We start from the raw sequence: 21,503 nt of genomic DNA, 5'->3' as shown, positions 1-21,503 counted from the left end.
ACACCAGGTCCTGGCCTGCCCTGAAGCCTGGAGAGGGGTGCTGAGTGCGGGGTGAGGAAGGAGACTGCGCGGGGAGCACAGCCAGCCCTCACGCTCCCGTCTGCCTTCAGTAGCCCTTGGCTTTTACAGCCCCAAAGCAGATGAGCCGGCCAGCTGCCCTCAAGGGCTGGGTTCTACCTTCTTCATTGGGGTTTTACCTTGGAGGGTACATGCGAATGGGACCTGGCTGGGAATAAATGAAAGGTGAACATGGTCAGGGAAGCCGAGAGGGAGACTCCCGCTTCTAGCTGCTGCGTCCCTTCAGGTGGCCTGAGCAAAACTCTCGGCTTCAGTGGCTACTGGCAGAGGGGAGGGATGACAAGTCATTGGAAACACTGTTTGGTGAACACCGACGGGGAATAGCTGCATCCACCTGGCAACGTCTGTGCAAAAGTTACGTCCAGTTGGTGTGGTCGGTCTAGTGGAGCGTGGAATGGAGGACTGGCTTGTATAGATTTATACAGTGGGTGAGTAGCTGCTCGGGTTTATTTTCAGAACGTCTGCATAGTTTCCCCTTTTAAATAAATATTTTCGGAGTTAGCTTTCCAAGGGGGAGGGAAAGAGGGAAGTTGCAACAAGTAGCGCCACTAAAGCCAGAATAAAGCTCCAGGACAGGCACCCCGCCCCCTACTGGCAAGTGAGAACTCCCAGCAAACTCCATTGATTCCACCTGGACCGCTGGAGCGAGGGTGGGGTCCCTGACCATCTGCAGCCTCCGGTTAGGACCCTCTCTTTCTCTGGGCCACAGCTGCCTAGAGCCAAGGCCTTCCCGGCCAGCCGGGCTTCAAGGCTGTGTTCCGGCCCCAGCAGGTCCATGGGGTGGGACGGGCTGCTCGCTGGGGCACCGATGTGAGGGTGGGTTTGAAAGCTTCTGGGGAGAAGCAGAGGTTTGTGTTTGTGTGAGTACAAGGATGAGGGAGGGGCTCATTTGTGTAGGTATCTCCCTTACACCTGTGCAGGCGAGTGTTTCACCTGAGTGCTTGTGTTTGTGTGTCTGTAAAAATGGGTTGAGTGTCTATGTGTGTTTGTGTGTGTGTGTATGTGTGTGTGTGAACATGTGTGATGGAGTATATTTCCCCGTGTGGCCACAAGTGTGTTTCTGTGCTACCTACAGTGCCCGGCACAGTGAATCGAATGATAAATGTGTACGTGTCCCCGTGAAAGTTGGTATAGAGGCTGTTTGCCTGAGATTGTGAGTGCAGAAAATAGGAGGCAGGTAGGGGAGATGTGGGCTCCAGGGACTACTGTGTTTCCTCCCTTGGAGAAGCAAGGACCGGCCTGTCGGCTCAGCTCCGCTGACTCAAGGCAGCTTCTCGCTCCCTCGAGCCTCTCTGGACCCTCAGACAGTAGCAGGCTCTACACCCCGCCAGTCAGGGAGGGCGGGGCCACTCGGGCCCAGGAAGACCTGAGTTGTCCCCTGAGAGCACAGCCTCCAGGAGATGCCACAGGATCTGCCAGGACTGCACTTCCTCTTGGGGGTGCAGGGGCCGTGGGGCGCTTGATGCCGTCTTATGCTGCTGGGGATTCCCTTGATCCCCACGACTGCACAGAGCTTACGCTGAGGCAAAGCCTCCCTCTCCAAGTTAGCCCACCCAGCTGCCCGCGTCCCCGAGGGTCTCGACTGGGAAGGAGTCCTTGATATTTAGAAAGTCCGCGCAGAAGTGCTCTCCGCGAGCGCTGATTTCACCAGCGGAAAGTGCCGGAGAAGTCCTGGAGCTCCAGGATCACGGGGTCAGAAGAGCGCCTCCTCCCCTCCATCCCTTCCCACCCAGAGCCGGCAGGTCTGGTCGGAAGCGTCCGGGTCGCGGAGGAGTAACGTGTATCGTACCAACTGCCACCGAGACCTGAGACGGAAAAGCCTCAACTTCCTCCTCGAGGAGTCCCGCCGGCTTCGGACCTGCCTGGACCGGCTTAGACTTGTCGCTTAATGGGGAGGAGGACTGGATCCCCGAGAGGGGAGGGGGCGCCGCAGGTTAATTTACAGTCTCAGAGGCACCTACGGCGCACCACGCACGGAGGTGCCTCCTCTGCCTGACCATCCAAGCCCCGGCGTCCGCTTGTTCCCACTTAGAACACGCGCCCGGCGCGCCCGGCTCCCCGAGTCTCCCGGACTTCCCTTCTCCCCAAGCCTCTTCATCTCCACGCCAAACCAACGGATTTCTGAGCGTGGAGACCTTCGTTCCACGGCTACACGCACGACCCGGGCTTCGCGGCTGGACCAGCGGCTGCCCTTTCGGCCGGCGAATCTGCCCAGTGCGTCGTGCCTGGTTCTGGGGATGGCGACCACCGCTAAGGCGTCCGCCCTTCAGGAAACCTCCACGGCCCGACTTGTTTCCCAGCCTTGGCATGTCCAAACACACGTAACCACGTTACGTACACAGCCTCTCATTTCCTACCCCCATTCCCAGGTGAAGAAAGAGGCAGGTGAGGGCACTGCTCGGCTGCTGGGGGGAGAGGACTCCCCAGGAGGGACAGGCCCCTTCCCCGCTCCTGCAGGGAGCTTCCCGGACAAGAAAAGGGACAGAAGGCTTTGGGGCAGGAGGTTTCAAAGAGTATGCAGCCCCTTCACCTTGCGACTCATAAACGTTGTGTGTGTGGGAGGGCGCCTCCCGGTTTCTGGGACTCATGGGGCTTCGCTGCCCAGAACGGTCCACCCGGGGTGTCGAGTCCCTGTAGGGAAATCAGACACAGCTGCACTCCCGGCTCGCGGGCCTCGTGGTATATATCCATATATATATTTATGATTTCTAATTTTATTATAAAATAAAAGCAGAAATATTTCCCAAAGAACATTCACATGAGGGCATGACAGAGAGATGGCAAGTCTGTGGCTCGGAGGCACGCTCTGCCCGGGAGCACGCTGGCCACAGTCCCAGGAGGAAGAGGAGAGCGAGTGGCGGGGCCTCACCAAAGCAGAGGGGCAAGCGGCAAGGGGGCGTTCGGGGGCTTCCCTGCCGCCGCCCTTGCTCTTTCACTTAAGTTACTAGGCAGCGCTGACACCTGCAGCCCCCAGCTGACCCCGGGGGGAGGGCCTCTGGAGAAAGCCCGGGTTCAAAGGCCCTGTCTTTTCTTTGCTCTTTCCCCTCCCACTCCCACCCCAGTAAAGTGAGGAATGGGGGGAGGGCAAATAGGCCGCCAGGCACGAGGAGAAAGACCGACGGGTACAGCCCGCGAGGTGCAGGAGGCTGGCGGAGAGGAAAAACAGAAACACAGAGATAGAGTAATAGAAACCTAGAGAGAGATGGCAAGCCGGAAGTACAGAGGGAACCAGAGACAGTGAAAAGGGGGAAAGCAAGAAGAGAAAGGGAAAGGAGAAGAGAGAAGAGAGGGAAGGGGAATGAAGAGGAAGAAAGAGCAAGGCAGGCAAGGGAAGAGACAGAAGAGAGCGGAAGAGAAGGCAGGGAGAGAGAGTAGGAGAATGGTGTATAATTTATTCCCTTCCCTGGTTCAAGACCCGGTCCCAGGCCTCCAAAGGATCTCCAAAGCAACTTGTTGAAAATAAATCCCGAACAAAGACTAAACCAGAGAGCCATCCGCCCTGCCCGGGCCGGCAGTTCTGCCCGCTCAGCGCGCGGGTCTTTCAGTACCTGGTGGGGCCGCCGGCGCGGGGCGCCCTCCGGACACGGTCCTTCTCAGGTCCCGAGCGACCAGCCCAGAAGGCAAGCGCGTCGAGGCAGGCGGGGCTCTAGGAGCCCAGGTCCACGAGGTTGGCCGACATGGGGTTGAGGATGGAGTCCTGCAGGCCGTGGTGATGCTGCAGTGGGTCCGAGCCGCCTCCCCCCGGCACGGGCACGGGCACGGGCACGGCGCTGGGGCCCGGAGGGTGGCCCAAGCTGTGTAGGGACGGCAGCCCGGGTGGCGGCGGCGGGCTGAGCAGCAGCGCGGGGCTGGACGACGAGTGGTCTGGCGTCCCCGACGGCGTCTTCTCGTCCTCCGAGCTGCCTAGCACAGACTTGCCGCTGCCGTTCAGCGACGCAGCCAGCGGATTGTGGCTGTTGGAGTTGGAGTTCTCGCTGTTCTCCCTGCAAGTGCAGGAGCAAAGCGGCCGGGTCAGCGGGGAAACCAAGGCTGCTCGGCGCCGAGTCGCCCGCCCGGAGCCAGAGCCGCCGCGCGCTGCCTGCCGGTGTTTTCGGTTTCTAACGTGTTTCGCGGCCAAGCCTGGGCTCTGGCTCTTTCAGTCCCCCCAGACCCCACTTCTCTCTCTTATACCTTCTCCCTGTATCGTTTCTATCTCCCCACCTCTCCTGCTCTCAATCTCACGAATATCTTTCTGCTCTCCGTGTGTTCTGCCCTCCCTGCCTACCCGTACTGAGTGGCTAACTTTTCTTTTCCAGAGCAGAGGGGCTGGGGAGCAGGGTTCAGCGGAGTTGTAGGGGAGAGGGACAGAGAGGAAGAGAAGGCGCCTGGGTTTTCAGATCACTCTTGGCTACTCAAGCCAGGGTCTGTTGCAGAGAAGTGGGTCCAGGAGAGTCAGGGACCCTAGATTCTAGGCTGAGGGTCCACTTGAGGTTGGGGATCTCACAGGTCCTCATCTCCCTTTGCTTTTCTCTGCTTGAGGGAAAACCCTGTCTGAGGGACAGGTTCCTGGAGCTAAGGGTCTTTTCCCTCTAGTTCCAAACTGGCAGGCCTTGTTAGGGTTTTCCTTGCTTGGCCTAGGAACGAGGCCCTAAGGATGCAGGACTCCCTTTTCCTGGTGGCACAGCAGAAACTTCAGCTGGGGGCCTGAAGCTGGGGTGTGGAGGGCAGCTTCTGGGAGAAGAGAGAAGGAAGAGTGAAGGGAATTGTTAATCCTGACCTAGACTTTTCCACCATACCAGAAACTGAGGGACTGGTCAGCCCTCACCTGGGGCCTGACCTGAGAACTTATTTCTTCAGGACTCTGGATGCATGCCATCCTGGGGGGAGGGGGACCTCAGCAGGGAGAACCCACCTCCTGCCCTGTCTCTGACCAACCGACAGCCCCTGCCCAGATTTGGAGATTTGAATTCTTGGGTAGATTCTCTCTTTACTGGCTCCCCAGGGCCTTTTCTTTCTGTTTTCCTGGAAGGGAACTTCCCACAGGGCTGGCAGCTGAATCCTTACAACTGTGGATGCTCCAACCTCATGGTCTTAGAGACCAAGGTCAGCTTGAAGACCCCCACCGCCCCCTCCCCCCAGTCCCACCGCTGATTCCACTGTTCAGCACCTGCACTCTGACCCTGGCCATTCACTCCGGGCTGCACACACCCCGTACCACAGACCCCGGTGTCTCGTTTTGCTCTTACACTCAGGCTGATTCTGTTCCCACAGTCAGCTTCTCCCCCTCCAGATTTGGGGTTCTGAGGGGGCCAAAGCCACAACGGCCTCATGGTCAACTGCAAGGCTAGTTCAGCAAGTCCTGGTTTCCCTGAGGACAAGCAACTCCCAGCTCTCTGCTGCTCTCAGCTCACCCCAGACCTACCGACCTACCTGCCAAAGAGGGTAGAGCCTGAGCAGAGAGGAGCTAAGGGCTTGGCAGGCCAGGGAACGACTGCTGGGCCCAATGAGGCAGAAAGAGGGACATGTGTTTCTCTTCTCTCCTAGAGCTGACACTTCCTCCCCAAGCCTTTCACCTCTTGGTCCCTTCAATGCGCGATAAGACTTTCCCTATCAACCCTCCTATCCAGACAAGGAAAATTCTTCTAGGCCCCTCCACATCCAGGTCGTACCAGGAAAGTTCCAATCCCAGTCCTGACCCCTAATCACACGGCCTGTAGCTGAGTGAGGCAGACGGGAAGCCCTGGGAAGTGCTGGTGAATTCTCACAGGCAGAATTCTCTCCGCACCCCGCACCGCCCCATAGTCCTCGCCAAAACCCTCTGTCCTCCGACCTTCGGAGGACTAACAGGCTCTGCCTGCTGTGCGCCCCTTGCCTGGAATCCAGGCCTACCGTCTTGCCTTTGCCCCGAAGGTCGCTGCTTCTCCACTTTTGCTCACAAGCGACCAGGGAGTTAGTTGACAACTTCCCGATTGCTCTGCCCGCTTTAGACAAATTTCCGATCTCTTGGTCGCCCGCAAGCGCCGTTCGGGTCAGACCAGGCTGCAGCAGGGCCCTTGCCGGGACGAGCGGGCCCAGTTCGAGGCTCTCCAGTGGCTGAGTGGACGCCCTGGGACCCCCCCTCCCCTCCCTCGAGCCCGGGGTAGCTGGCGCCGAAGCTCTACTTACTCGTACCTTTCCTTGGCCTCAGCTGCCCGGTCGCGCTGCCGCCGGTTCTTGAACCAATTGCTGACCTGCGTGGTGGTGAGGCCCGTGGCTTCCGCCAGCTCGCGCTTCTCGCGAGGTGAGGGGTAGGGGTTGTGAGCGTACCACTCGCGCAGCACGCTTCGACTCTTTTCCTTGAAGCAGTAGCTGGTCTCCTCGCCGTCCCAGATGGAGCGCGGCAGGGGAAACTTGCGGCGCACTCGGTACTTGCCCACAGCGCCCAGGGGCCTACCGCGCAGCTTCTCCGCCTCGATGTAGTGCGCCTTGAGCCACAGCTGCTGCAGCTTGGCGTGATTGTGCGGCGAGAACTGATGACTCTCCAGGATCTTGTAGAGCTCGCGGAAGTTGCCGCGGTGGAAGGCCACCACCGCCTTGGCCTTGAGCACGCTTTCATTCTTGTGGAGGTGCTCGCAGGCGGGCAGCGACCACAGGAAGCGGCCCAGCCGCTCGATGTTGCCGCCCTGTTGCAGCACCTCGCATACGCACGCCACTTGCTCCTGCGTGAAGCCGAAGGTAGGTAGCATAGACATGGTGCCGGTTGCGCCCGGCCGCGCGCGCCCTCAGCGCACCGCGCGGTCCGGCATGGGCGCCTCCCCGCCGGACCGTCCGGGCCAAGAGGCGGGCGGGGGTGGCCCCCGGCCTGGCGCTGGCTCCCGGAGAACTCCGAGTCACTGCAGGACGTCCCCGAGCCGCCCGCGGGTGCCGCGCCGCTCCGCGCCCCCGCCGCCCGCGCACTTCTCCTGAGCCCTCGTCCAAGCCCGGGGGCCGCCCGGGGCGCCGCTCCGCATGCTCCGCGCCCTCCCGCCCGCCAGCCGCTCCCTCGTTCGCTTCTCGCTAGCTCTCCCTCCCGTCTAGCTCGCTCGCTGCTTTTTTAATAATATTATTCTAAGCGGGCATGAGGCGCGGCGGCCCGCGCCCTGATTGGTCTGGATATCTGACCCGGGGCCTGCCCGCGCCAGACAATAGTCGGAGTCAAATTATTCGCCATGGAGACGCTGTCAGTCACTGGTAACCCGAGCCCGGCGGGCCTGGCGGCTCCCCCCGGCCTGCTCCGCTGACAGATCGCCGGGCTCCGTGCAAGGCGTAGGGCAGCCCGAGACGGGAGCCGGAGGCGCTCCAAGAGCCTGGGAGGCGGAGAGGGCCGGGCAGAGGCCAGCGGCGGCGGTGATTGACGGGGCGGACGCCCAAAGAGCAAGGGAGGAGCTGGACCCGGGAGGCGGGGGGGCGGAGTGGAGACGCGCAGGGAAGAAAAGGGGAGGACCGCGGTGGGGAGGGAAGAGGGGCGAAGAGAAGGCGGAGGACTTTAAGGGGGTGCCGGGAAGAAGGGGAGGGAGTGGGGTGGAGGGAGCCACGAGGGGGAAGAAACTTTGCCCAGCTTTTCGCAAGGCCGCGCCGGCTGTCCCCCGGGTCATCGCGCCGCTCCCGGTGCTGCTGTTTGCCGGGTGGATTCTGCCCAGGAGCTGACCAGTGGGGTGGGAGAGTTTGGACGCGCTAGGACGCCCCTTAAAGATTTGGCTTTTCCTGCTGATAATGCCCCACCCCCATCCTAGGAGTTCGGGACCCGCGAGGTCCGCGAGGGAGAGGGGGAGGGAGTAAGAGAGAGAACTGAGGAAAATTTGGCAGTGGCTACAGGCGGACGCTTGAGAATCTACTTCTTGGAGGATCCCGCCTTGCCGCCTTCTCTTAACCGGGCCGGCTGCCCCGCGGCCGGTACCGCCCGGCTGAGCGCTCTTGGCTCTTCGCTGGGCGGGGACTCAGACTTAACCCCACGGGTCCCACGGCCCGAGAAGCTCCCGGCACTTCCGTGTGGCCTCCACGGAAGTTGACTCCGGTGGGCAGCGCCGGTGGTCTGACCATAGGGATGCGAGGGCAGGGGATCTAGGATGGTCTTGCTTGGCCCTTCCCCTGTGGGTGGTCGGGGAGGCAAGATCCACCACCTTCTGGCCTCTCAGCTTGGACTCGGCTCTGGTCAATTTCAACATGGGAACCGGGTCGCCGAGCTCCGGAACGAGGGGCTTAAAAAGGGGATCCTAGTTTTTGCTTCTTTGTCACGGCGCGTGTGTAAACACGTGGCGCTTGTTCTCTGGGAGAAGGGCAGGCGAGTAGGTGGGAGGGCTGGAGTGGAAGAGGGGGGGTGTTGCGGCTGTTTCTACGGTTTTGAAGAGCCCCGAGGTTAGCTCCTTCACCGACTGGTCCTTCCCACCTCCGTTTCCCGTCTTGGCTCTGAGCTGTTGCAGGCTGGAGCCTTGCTGGCTCCCAGTGCCAGGACTCAAGCCAGAACAGAGCCCCGTCTCTGCTTTCAGCTTAGGACTGTGCAATCTGTGTCTAGGCCACATTTCTTGGTTCCTACCCCTTTAAATTTATTCAGAAGTTTGTGCTAGGAGCACTGGAATGGGGGTCCAGAGCCCTGGGTTCAAGCTGTGTCTTTGCTTGGTGTTTTTGAGCAAGGCTCCTATTTGTTCCTCTAACCCTTAGTAACATTTCCCAAAGTTTCCCCCCTGCTCTAGCATTCTAGACATCCTGTGGGCGACTTGCAGTCATGAAAGAGTGGAACCCTGTGATTCTCCCTAAGACTTTTGCCTCTGGGGGCCTGTCCAGGTGTATGGAGACCACAGGGTTATCAAAGTATGTTCCAAGCCAGTGGCTGGGACAGCTCCCTGCAGAATTTCAGGTGGCATGCTCAGAGCCTGCATCAGTCTGCTGAGAGGAGCCCTGCTGTGTCCAGGCCACTTTATCCAGAGTCCCGTGTGCTGCCACACAGGGTTTGCCCCAGAGTCGGGCTTAGAGGACTCTGGAAGACATGAGGAAGTACTTACCCTTGGCTGCAGTGAGGTTCAGAGCCCACCTTACTCGTCCCAAGAAAGGGCAACCTACTCTTTCCAAGACCTCTTCCTCAGCCACGTAATTAATGACTGGCAGGCAGGTCCCACCTCTGGCCGTGGTGGTCTTACATCTTGGCAAGATCAAGTCCTAACTGTTGGGGAGCACCCTAGTCTGGTGCAGTTGAGTGGGGCTGGGCAGTAACTTCCTGGTGTGAGACTCTAGGCCAGTTTATGGTCTCCACCTCATTCTCTCTATTAGATGAGGCCTGCGTGATCTTTCAGGTCCCTGTTGCTGGAATGAGTCTAAGAATACTGACCTTGAAAAAGGAGGGAAACTGCAACCTCAGCCACAGCTTCCACTGGGACTGTGCCCCTCCCTGGACCCGTAGAGCTTCAAGATTGAACTTCCTTCGGGACTGGGTCCTGCCCACGTTCAGCTAAGGCAGATTTTCTGGAGCTTCAGACTCACTGTCGCTTCTAGTGTTGCTCTCTTTGTGGCCTCTGGGTGCTGAGCCCAAGGGTCAGACCTGCCAGGAGAACACACGTGGTACCTGCCATCTTGGATAATATAGTGTGTGCCATATGAAAAGAGTAAGCACAAAAAACCTGTAACATCATTACTCAATGCATGGGTGTGTGTCCATATGCCACTAATTCTGCCCTTCCCCCATATCTGTAGGAAACCAGTTTTAGCAGGTCTGGGCTAGAACCTTTTGCCAGCAGAGGCAGCTGAGCGCCTGCCCTAAAAAAGGCTAGGAGCTCAGCTAGGGTCTCTTTACACTCTGCAGCCCCCTCCCTGCCTAGCCCCCTTCCTGACAGCCTTTGCCACAGGACAGAGCACTTGGCAGGCATTTGGGTCCTCCAGGATTTGATAGATGCCAGCCTGACCCTAAGGCAATCTCAGCCCCAGGTTCCAGAGCAGCTGCTGGAGAGGCCTGAGGGTGCCAGACATGGTGGGTCTACCTCACCCCAATCCAAGGAATCTGTGGACTATGCAATCTATTCCTCCCGTAAGACATACTTGAAAGGCCTGCACAAATAGAAGCTCCATGGCTGGGGGAGGAGAAAACTTTTGTAGACCTGTGGAAATTGGGGCTTTATTGAAATATCTCCTTTCATCTCCAAAGCGGGCCTGGAGTCCTTTGGGATAGACTTTCTGGAAGGCAGCAGCAGGGGTGGATGGGTGAGCTTTAACGAGCCCACACTGACCCAGTGCCTTTGCCCCGACTCTTGGTCAGCGACAGCCTGAGGCTGGGCCCCCGCAGGTGGTACCCATTGTCCATCCCAGGGGCAGCACATGGCCCACTCCTGGGACTTTTGGAGAAAGGGAGAAAACAGCGGAACCAGCCTCGCAAGGGCTCCCCTGACTTTGGTTTGGAGCTTTTCGTAAAGAAGGGGTTGCTAAGGAAAAGGAGCTGCTAGCCGCCTATTTCCAGCGCCAGCAGAGAAGGGGCGGGGGTTCGGTGCCAAACCAGAGAACCAGACCTTTTCTTTTCTTTAATCTTTATTTTTCCAGCCTATAAAGTCTGCAGAAATTCCCTGGGCAGACTCCGGCCCTGGCGCCGCCCGCCTCAAGCCCTCCCCGCGGTTCTGCATCTCTGGGGCGTCCCGACCCGGGGGTGGGGAAGCAGGGCGCACCCGCCCAGAACCCGGGGTGGGCCGACCGCGGCCGCAGAGCCCTGTTCCCCCAACTCGCCCCTACCCGGCCTCCCACTTGGGCCTCGCTCGCGTTCCGCCGCCGCCCCGCCGCCCCTCCTGCCCCCTGGCATTTGCGACACCCCACACCGCACGGTTTTCTGTGTTGGCCGACTTTTGGGGACAGGTCAGGGCGCGGGAATTCCGCTCGAAGCAATTCTCCGTTTTTGAAGACGGTTCCGGTGGCGCCCGGGGATACAGGGAACTGGGCTCCGGGTGGCCGCCCTCGTGAAACGGCGCGAAACGGGGCATCGCCTGCGCCGCACGTGGCTGGCACGGTCCCGGGCGCCCAAGGGCCGGAGCAGCAGCGTCCAGCGGGGACAGCCGCTGCCCCTCTGCCCTGCGGGCCTTTTGCCCCGGACCCATGCGGCTGCCTGGGCCTCCCTCACGAGCAAACGGTTTGGAGGCCGCAGGCTCACAGGGGATCTGGTTCAAACGAAAAGAGCGAGAGCGTAGGGCTTGGGGTCGGTCTGGAGGCCGGCAAACCCGGGAATAGGCCCGGGGCGGCGCCAGGGCCGAGCAGGACTTGAGACGGGCCCCCAGGTCCCGGGCGCTGCCCGCCTGCCTACGACGCCCGTCCCGGCTCGCGGCCTTGCGTCCCCGCCCGCGGTCACGGCTCGGTCCTGGAGCCCTTCGTACCCGCTCCGTGCTCCCTCCGGGGCTGGCATGGGACGCCGGGCCCCTTTGCCTGGGAAGGGGTTGGGGACTGGGGGGTGCGGGCGCGGGCTTGGGGGGTCGGGCAGCCGGGTGAGGGGGCCAAGTTCTCGGCTTTGGGGTCAGGAAGCGGCCGAAGTCCGCCGCCGGGTTTTTTTCCGCGGAGGCGCGGAGGTCCTGGGCGCTGCGGCCCTGCCTTTGGCCGTGTCTTCCCGCGAGCGCCCCCACGCGGCAGGTCCCAGAGTCCGGGTCGGTGGGTGCATGCTCGGTTTCCCGCAGGCCTCTAACGGAGCAGGGAGAGGGCGCCGGCAGGGCCCGCAGGTTCCTCCCTGCTCACCACCCCCAGCACTAACCGGCCGGATGCACAGGCAGAGAGGACACGAGAAGTGGGGTGCGTCCGGGCAGCGCGCTCCCTCGGAGACAGACACACACCCGTTCCGAGGCGCACTAGGTTGCCCGGGTCTGATCCCACGATCCTTGGGGAATAGTCACCGGCTTTTCACCCTCGCGTGTCCCCACCCCCACCCCCGCCTGGAGACTCCGGATCTGCCTGGCAAACAGTGGAAATGTTAGAATGAATGCTTGAATGACCAGTGGGATCTGACTGACAGCAACAACTGGGAAGTACCAGGCCAATAAGAGAATGGCCCTCTTCCTCCTCTTTCCTTCTGTGCTTCACTTCCAGTCCCCTTCCTGCCCTCCTTTCTTTGCAGGGGAAGAGTCAGAGCTGTGACGGCTTTCTCCAACCAGAAATACTGGGTGCTGGAGTCTCTGTAGGGCTATGTAGAAGCTACAGACTGAACGCGCTGCTCTTAGAAATTACAGATCTAACTGCCTATAGCATTACCAGGTCCCCTTGGGCTGCAGGAAAGAAAGTTTTCCAAGTAGAGTTATTCTAGTTTTTGTGGGGCTGCTGTCTTTAGTTGCATTTCCTTAGTTACTTTACAAAAATCCTCTGTAGGTAATGCGTAGATCAGGTTTCCTGTAAGAAGTGACTTTTTTTTTTTTTTTTTCTTCTTTCCATTACCTGTGAGAAATTCTATCCGAGAGTAGGGATTCCTGGCTTGGCACTTCTCTCTCACTGCTGTATCTATTTTTATTACCATTAATTACAGTGCATCAGTCCCACTCATCAGCGACACCCCTCCCCCTGGCCGGTGACTGCTCTTGGCTCTCCTGACTTGGGTAGCACCTGGGCCAGAGGGCACTCCCACCCCGCCATTGAAGGCAGCCACACAGGGGTTTCCACCAAGTTCTGCATTTGAAAAGGGAACCTGGAAAAAGCCAAGATTGTTCTTAACTTGGAAATCCAATACTTTATTTTGTTGTCTCTGTGAATTAAGGCTAAAATCCAGTGGCTGTTTTTTATAGAAGAATGTGTACTAATTAACTTATGCACATTGCTGTGAGAATGCTTTAATAAAGTAGGTAGAAACAAGATACAGCCCTGCTGGGGAAGGCATGTAGCTCAGGGAAACCTGTGCCCGAGGCTGCTGCAGAGGATCCAGGTCAATGTCAGCCTCTAATAGATGTCCTCTGGTAGCACCGTGGCATTCTGTTTTGTGACGACAGGTTGGGGTTCGCCCTCTGGCAAATACCATCTCTGCTCCAACCATTCTAATACAGTTGCACTGTTAGTGAACGCTCACATATGGGGCAGATAGGCTGGGCGGGGCCGAGGACGTGGGCTTTGGCAGCAGACAAGCCTGGGTCCTTGGTCCAGACCCACCACTTAAGTAAGCCACTCAACCTTGGAGCCTTATTTTGCTCATGTGTAAAACGAGGATAATAACCCAGTGTTGGCACACAACAAGCATACAGCGTTTGCCTGTTGATTACAGTTGCATTGGGGATTGGAGATAAAGTTTGTGAAACATCTGGCTGACAAGAGGTGCTCAATAATTGAGGCTGTAGTTGTCATCCGGATGTGATGGGATGGTGTGTTTACACAATTGCATATGATTAGTGTGATTTCAGAAAGCACCTGACTTAAGTGTCAAAAGGCAGATTTAATTTCGAGGTGACAAATATTATGAAGCCCTTCTCGTTTCCCAGACCCGGGCTAGGCACTGTGGGAAGTGCTCAGTTGTGTGATGGGAGGTCCTGGAGTAGCTGGAAAGACAGAAGCTCGTATGTGTGAGACTCCCTTGGTGTCTGCAGTTCACCATCCGCGGCAGCCTTGGAGAGGGTGTGGGCTTTGGTGTCAGGATATCTGGGTTAAATCTTGCCCCTGCCACTTAATAACAGGGTGACCAAGGGCAAGCTACTCAATCTTATGGAATCAGTTTCCCAGTCTAGGGAGAATAAAAAGTAGGCATAACAAACACCTTTGCTCTCAGGGGTTGGGGAAGTGGAAATGAGCTAAGCATGTGAAAAGGCTGGGTCCCCATTCGGAGAGGAATAGGAGAACTTCAGGGGCCATAATGTTTTGTATCATCTTATGGTGTTTTCAGGATTTTGGTCTCATTAAGACAATTCTCAAAGCAAAAGACAGCTGCATACGGCCATGACATCGCCATGTTCCTTTAGGGTTGAGACCAAGGCTTCTCCCCCTGTTGTGTTTGCTCTCAGCGTTGAGGACAAAGCAGAACTCACGCTGAAAGCTCCATAGGCGGGTGTGGATTGTGCGTGTGACCTAGAGTAAATGGAGTGACTTCCCTCCTCTCCCTAACTCCTTCCTTCTCAGCCCCCTGTGCCTTGAGATAGAGCCACAAGTATCGGTTCAAATGCCTTCCACTCATAGAGTATCTTCTGTATACAAAGCAGTATACTAATGCAGAATGGGTACCATAATCCTATAAAGTGGGGATTATTAGCATTTACAGAGGAGGAGATAGGTTCAGAGGTTAAGCAACTTGACCAAGGTCATATGGCTGGTAAGGAGCCTCTGAAACTTCAGTTCTTAAGGCCAAAATCCATACTATCAGCCATAAGCCAGTTACTGCCTTTAGTTCCTTTGTAATAGCAAAAGTAATAATAGGAAGAATATACTGAAGGCCTATGTGCCAGGCATTGTGACATCTCACATAATCTCAAAACACCTCCACGAGCCAGGCATAATCAACTGCTCCATTTTGCAGGTGGTGACACTGAGGCTCAGAGAGGTTGAGTACAACTCCAGCAGCTATGGCAGAGCTGAGTTCTTGAATCCAGGCTGTTCGGCTGCAGAGTCTATGCTCTGACCCACTTCATTGAGAGCTTTTCTACCAAACTCTCCCCCCTCACCCCCAAGCCTTTCTTCTCTCTGAGCTCAGGTTCCCTGGGCACTTCCAGCTACCAGTGGTTAGAGTTCCCTGTAGGTGTCAGGAAGATAGGGCTAGGCTCTAGGAAGAGCCAGCTCTCCCTGCCTCAGGTTTCAGCCTCTAGGCCCTGGGGTTCGTGGCCTTCGCTCCCTGTCAGCCCCTGCAGGGCAGGAGTCCACTGTGACCAGGGCAAGCTGTACAGCGGTAGCCTCAACCCCAAGTTGATAAAGTCTGGTATGTACTCATGGCTCCCATTATGTCTGGGCTGAGCTTGTGGGACTCAGAGAATTAAAGTATCTGAGGCAAGGCACTTTGATGTGCAAGCTCAGAGGTTCACTCAGACCAACAGAAGAAACAAAAGAATGAATTTCTTATAAGGATTCAGGGCTAGCACGTGGATTCAAGGGAAGGGGACACCACTGTCCTTAACAGGGGTGGAACCAGAAACTGGAAAATAGTTAGATAACAAGGCAGGCACTTTTTCTCCCTCCGGGTGGCGGAACAGTCTCCTTGTTCTCTCTCCGAAGAGCAGCTCTCTCTGTTTCTTCTCCTTTTAATACTTCCCTAGCCTTTAGGGTGTCCCCCGCTCCGGGTACTCAGGAGGCACTCCAAAATCTCTGCCCCTGTCCCAAATTCTTGAGAGAGAGAGAATCTTATAGGCTTATCTTGGGTCGGGTGGTTCCCACTCCAATCAGTGATGCTGTGTGGGTGGGTGGGCGGGACTATATGGCGCCCCGCCCAATCCGCAGGAACTGTGAGTCCAGCCATGGGAGAGTGAGGTGATTGGGCGGCTACCGGTTTCTAGTCAGCTATGGAATGCCCAAGTCTAGGGCCTGGTACCCAGAGGCATTAAACAAATTAGTTCCTTTGCTTTCCCTTTCTCCCCACTCCCCGATGTGGTGCCTTTTCCAGTCCATCCATCACAAATCAGCCAGGGCTACCAAATTAGAGCCCAGATATTATGGTCCCACTCTCTGTTTAAATTCCTCTAATGGCACCTATTAACCTCATGATGAAATTTAGACTTCTTAGCGTGGCTTATGAGGCCCTTTATCATCGGCCTTTGCACGTACATCTAGCTTATTTCTCCACGCTGCCCACTTCTTTCTCAAGACTTTAGCCATCCAGAGTGATTTCCGTGCACTCTTCCTCTCCTGTGGTAGAAACCCATCACCACACACTTATGCCTCCCTGACCCTGGGCTTGGCTGTGTGACAGGCTTGGACCAATGAAATGTGAGTGGGTGAGCAGATGCTTCTATAGACATTGCAAGGTGCCACCAGGACTCTTTCACCTTTTGCCCTCATACCCCAGATAGGTGCTGCTCCAGCCCATGTCACAGTATGGGAATGAAGACGGAGCAGAGCCCAGCCTGAAGCAGGGTCACAGGTGGCCTGCAGCCTACCACTTTTGGTAAATTTTCAATACTCTTACAAGTTTATTTGGCCAGAATTAACGCTGCCTAGGAAGACCTTGCAGAATGGACATAGGGCTGCAGGTACAAACAGATCTTCCAGAGTCACTGCCCACCCTCCATTCTCACCATACCCCTTTTTAAAGAAAAGTCTAGTCTATCCTGTACAGCACCCCAAAGACCCTTCACCCTGTCCCAGCAGATGGATGGATAGTGAGGCCTTTATAAATCAATGGTGGATCCCCCACTAGAGCTGGCATGATCTGGGTTCTTGAAGGTGCTTTTTTGAAGTTCTTACTACACAGGACTCACTATTTCAGATTCCATAAGCTGAGTTTGCTCCATAGTTTATCTATGTTGGCCAAAGTCAGCATCTAGCCTCTGGGTGTGTTTGAAAACTCAGAGGTCATGGGATGTTGTCCGTCACACATGCACACATACACAGGCACACATGTTCATATCTGTGGAGGTGTCTAGGGACAGGAAATCACATACTGTTGAACACATATTCCCAGCCATACTGGGCACAGTCCTCCAGCATTGATCCTAGAAGTTCAGATCTTTCTGTGGGTGGGTCTGTGATGGGCTATGAACCCAGCATGTAGTCCTCTCCACCCACGGCTGTGAAACTGAAGCCTCCTCCTCCCCTGTGCTGTCAGCAACTGATTAATACTTACAGGCGCTATTGGAGCTCTTGATTCTCAGTAGATTGTACTACCAGCTGACACATTTCCTCCTCAAAGAACATACACTCTGATTTTCTACACAGAACATACAAGCAAAAATATGTACTTTCAAACAATAAGTTAATGGTAAGAGTAAACAAAAATAGTCTAATGCGGATGCAAGGTGAAGTAGGAGTGGGTGAGTGTTCTCTGTAGTCAACCGAGGCTGTAAGAAAAAGGGGAGGGCTGGAGCCAGGGCTAGGACTGGGGCAGACCCAGGAAAAAGGCACCGGATGTGAGATAAGCATAGTTAGAGAGCAGATTCAGACTGTGATGTCCATGAACATTTTATAAAATGAGATTTCCTCATGGGAGAGGCTTAAACCCGCAAAGTTTATTCAGCAATACATTTTGTAGCCTCAGCAGGACTTTAATTTAGGATCCTTGTTTAAAGGGTATATGGAGGAATTCATACACACACACACAGAATCAAGCAGGAATGTGCATGCACACATATAAATAAATGTATATATAGGCAAATACCTATACATATATTTGCCTATGTATAGGCAAATACCTATACCTATATGTCCCTGTACATACACATATGGACACACACAAGCACACATATACTTATATTCATAGGAAATGATGAATACACATTTATGCTCACATGAGGAAATAATTCTTGAAATCATGGGTACCATTTCATTCTCAATGCGCTTTATACCTCTGGGTCTCCTCCAAACCAGCCATCTGTGAGAGATGACTCATGATTCGGGGTTTTGGGGGAAGGAGACTTAGGTGGTAGGTAAGAGGGGTAGGAGTTGAAACTAGGAAATGTAATTAGATTCAGTTTACTGAGCTTCTCCCCTTCTGAATAGCAAGCATTCTTAACCGGAAAAGTTTGTACTTTCAACGCATTATATACTTTGTGGCTACTTAGCCTGTGGCCGGGGATGGTACCGTTCTTAAGGAATCTGTAGTTTCTGCTAGCGTTTTTTCTGATGCCTTCCTGACCTACCTTAGCTACACCTGGGAAGGCCTCTTCGGGTTTACGTTCATCGCCTATATCCCTCTAGCTCTCCAAAGTGAGAGAGTGAGATTTCTGGGAAAAGTAAAAATATGTCGAAATAAACAGAATCCATCAATGCACAATGGCATCATTGGGTGACAGCCATGGATGGCAAATGCAGTCTTGTTGCAGGGAGGGGGGTGGTGCTCACAGTGTAGTCTGAGAACCATGCAAAATGGGATGAAGCTAATCTGGAGAGCAGTGGCTCTCAACTTTGGGGGTCAGAAACCCCACTGGAAATGTGAGAAAAGTCCTCACTCCAGGGAAATGCTCCTAGGCACATACCCACCAAAGGTGGCATTCTCTTGCAGGAAGTCAGAGCCCTGAGCTCATGCCTGGATCTGTGGTGTGCGCAGGGGAAGGGCTGCTGGGACACAGCCAACCGCTGGAGGCCTGGTGCTTCCTTGGAGTTTCTAGCACCCCTTTGTGGTCAAGGACAAAGGTTTTGTCTCCCTTCACAGCCGCTAGCCTGACAAGCAAAAGAGTGGAAGAATCTTTGCACTCACCCACCCCATCCCACAGAACATGAGAAGGGGTCTCCCTTCTCATCAAGGGCAGGTACCATTTTTTGCCTTTAGTGAATATGGGCAGTTTCCTCAGATACCAGTCCCCCTCCACCACCAATGCCCGCCCCAGCGGTTCAAAATGAACTGGATTGAATAATTTCTCCCTTGCAGGCTTTGTCCATCCGTGGTCATGGACACAGTCCAACACCCAACATGGTGCCTTGTCCCAGAAGAAGCTCAAAAAAAGGTTTCTGTTAATTTATCAATAATAGCTATCTTTGATTGAGTGCTATGTGCAGACACTAAGCAAGGAGCTTTAGAAGCAGGATTTCATTGAATCCCCTGACTACGAGGTGGATACTATTAATAGGCCCATCTTACAGAGAAAGTGTGTACTCCTGATGCACGAAAGGTTAAATTAATGAAGTGGGGGGAGGAGGGAGTTGAACCAAGGTCTGCTTGCAGAGTCTGGGCGTGTAACCACTATCCTATGTTGCTACTCTGAGCAACATACCTGTTCAGTTAATGTTGATACACTGACCACGATTCGGCAGGAGCCAAGGGGAGGAAGGGGACTTGAAGAGCTGCCCGGATGCCAGGAGGGCTAGTTGATGCCCGCACGACCGAGCGCTGTGCGAGGCGAGGGGGGCACCCCCCCACCCCCTGCCCCTCCTCCAGGCAGGTCCCAGTGGCAACCTGAGCTGGAATGCAAGGACGAGCCAGTGCAACACCTTACTCGTATTTTATTTCGGCGATGGCCCGGGCAGGAGGGAAAGCGCCTCATTGAAATAATTGGCTCATTCTGGAATGGAGATTCATTTCCGACTGTGCGCTCCCGAGCTGGCCGATGTCAGAGGGAGGATATTTTCATAAGGATGAACTGTGCTTGATCGTTTCCTGCCGCCAAGGTCTCCCCCTCAGCGGTCACGGGGCCTGTTATCTAACACCCCCCTCTGCTTCCAAACATATTCAAATGAAAATAAAGCCCCTCTATGAAGAGCCCGAGCTTTCAGACCTAAGAGCAGGCACGGGGTGCTACCGACTCCCCGCTCGTGGTGGGAAGGCTGAGAAGTATTTGATTCAATTCAGCACAGACTTTCTTGCGTGTCTGGAGGGGGGCTGGGCATAAGTTTGGGGGTAGTAGGGTGTCAGGCTTTTGCCTAAGATCCCACCATTAAGTAGTCACTTTGTGAAAATGCGAACTAATGGGACCAGAGGACAGCATTCAAGGTGTCTGTGAACTTGGATGGGAAAAAGTGCATCCTAATTTTCACTAACCTCTAACTAAAATTTAGCAGCTCCTCCAAGAATGTAGGCATCGATCATGGCAGTACTAGGCGATACCTGTGACTTCCTCACCAGCAGAAACCACAGATATTTTCCTATCATGTTAGAGTTGGTGCAGGTACCTTGAAATACTTATGCTCATCAGTACTTTGGAATTATGGTACTGATTAGACCTACTGCTAGATCTTGCAATTTAAAATGTTAATGAAGATGCACATATGTTACTGTATCATTTTTTAAATGATTTTTATAATTTTACTTCAATATAATTTGCTTTGTAATCATGAGTATTTTATTTTATGTATTAGAAAATATTATTCTGAGAAGGGGTACGTAGGACTCACCAGATGCCCACAGACGCAAAAATTGGCCCCCTGTGAAATCGATGCATATTTAGGGATTCTTCCTTCAGTACAGGGTTGCAGCTGTTTTGAAGAAGAGTTAATTCTTCATCTTTCACCTGTTCAGAGTGGCCCTTGCCAGACATCAGGGGGAAAGAGGAACAACCTGAGGAACCTTAAGAAGTTCTGATATGTTTAGGCCTCAACTTTCCATCTATAAAATGGGGTGGCCAAGCCCGTCAACAGGAGGTGCTCTTTTCTCATTCCTGACTGGTTGGGAGGTTGGCAGAGCTGTTCATGCTCCAGGTGCCCGGATTTGACACGGCTGGACGCTGAGCCTGGCACAGTGGCTTCACAAAGTCAGCTGGTTCCCCTGCGCTTCCTGCATGCCTGGATGAAAATGGCTTTTTTTCATTTGGGATCCAAGATGCTGAGTCACTGGCCAGACCACAAGAGTAGTTTTTTTTGTAGAAACAGTCCAAGAGGCCGCTCCCCTAATCCCTGCCCAGCAAGCTGGGCCTCGACCCAGTTCTGATTCTGAGGGGATTCCTCCAGGAAAACACTGCAGGGGGTGTGGGAGTGGGTGAGGCTTAATGAAACAGGTTCTAGGGAGGAAGTCCAGGTTTCAGAGTTTCCTAGGGGTGAGCCCAAGGCAGATGCTTGTCCTGGGGTCCCCTCGCCTTTACTTTGTCGGGAGTCTATGTTCCTGAAGTCTTGTGTACCCAGTAACAGGCTCCAGTCTGTGGGGACCCTGAAGGAGAAGGCAGTTCCTGTTTGTAACGCCCTGACAATTAAGCTGGAGATGTGAGAGGCAAGCCTAGCCCAGTCGGTACAACACACCTCCCAAAAGAGCTTAGGCGTGTGCCCAGACAGGCCAGGACGAGAGGCCTGGAGGGAGCAGGGTGTGCTAAATGGGGAGGCAGAGAGTTGGCAAAGAGGCAGAAGGCACAGGGGAGGGCATCCTAGGAAGGGATGTCAGCCTGAGCACAGAAGCAGGAGGGGTTTTGACTGGTGATAGTGGGGGTGCACCGTGGTGAGATTAACCAGGATCGAAGTAAAAGGCAAATACTGGAGCAGCGTAGGCTGTGGGAAGTAGGGTGTTGATTATGAAGGACTGGATATTCGTTGAAGTTGTTTTGAGCAGGAGAGTTGATTCTGGCTGTGTTGCAGGCTTTCAAGGAAGGGCAGGACTCCAGGTTTCTGCATCCAGGCCCTAACTTATTCCTGAGTTACGGCTCTCCTCTCTTTCTAAATGTAGCAACCTTCCATCCATCCATTCACTTGTTATCCATTTAACCATCCATCCAATAATTACCCATGGATCCATTTATCCACCCACTCATTCTCTCATCCTCTGCCTTCCTCCCACTCCCATCACTAGTCCAGAGGGTGTTCTCTGCTGAATTCCGGGTTTCTAGAGTAGTTCCTGGCATATCGTAGGCCCTCAACAAATATTTTTGAACAAATTCTCTCCCTGAGCATTCACTTAGCTGTTCACATTTTGCACAGGATGCTTCTCCTGGAATCCTGAGTCCTTTTGTCCC

The 21,503-nt window shown here is 54.9% G+C and overlaps 1 protein-coding gene and 1 long non-coding RNA gene across 3 annotated transcripts in view; one reads left to right on the top strand and one right to left on the bottom strand.

Annotated features, from left to right (window-relative positions):
- Positions 1-2,776: 2,776 nt before the first annotated feature.
- Positions 2,777-7,437, bottom strand: SIX2 (SIX homeobox 2). Of its 2 annotated transcripts, none has more exons than XM_059079426.2 (2): positions 6,223-7,437; positions 2,777-4,061 (listed from the first exon to the last, which is right to left on the bottom strand). In XM_059079426.2, exons 1-2 carry the CDS (start codon positions 6,786-6,788, stop codon positions 3,725-3,727), a joined length of 903 nt encoding a protein of 300 aa, XP_058935409.1. In that variant the 5' UTR covers positions 6,789-7,437; the 3' UTR covers positions 2,777-3,724. The 2 variants fall into 2 exon arrangements, with proteins under 2 accessions (XP_058935409.1, XP_058935410.1); XM_059079427.2 differs by having other exon boundaries at positions 6,229-6,906.
- Positions 6,347-21,503, top strand: part of LOC136792159 (uncharacterized) — a 55,232-nt gene continuing 40,075 nt past the window's right edge. Inside the window, exon 1 of the long non-coding RNA XR_010835551.1 lies at positions 6,347-6,771. This is a non-coding gene — a long non-coding RNA (uncharacterized lncRNA). The remainder of the gene's footprint in view (positions 6,772-21,503) is intronic.

Source organism: Kogia breviceps, chromosome 11, assembly GCF_026419965.1.
Source record: "Kogia breviceps isolate mKogBre1 chromosome 11, mKogBre1 haplotype 1, whole genome shotgun sequence".
NCBI lineage: Eukaryota > Metazoa > Chordata > Mammalia > Artiodactyla > Physeteridae > Kogia > Kogia breviceps.
This window is presented reverse-complemented; position numbering and strand designations above follow the sequence as displayed.

Bases quoted from the DNA above. Each gene is read 5' to 3' on its own strand.
- SIX2 (XM_059079426.2), bottom strand. From the start codon at position 6,788: ATGTCTATGCTACCTACCTTCGGCTTCACGCAGGAGCAAGTGGCGTGC. The intron at 4,062-6,222 runs GTAAGTAGAGCT...CTGCACTTGCAG, and splicing joins GAGGCCAAGGAAAGGTACGA to GGAGAACAGCGAGAACTCCA.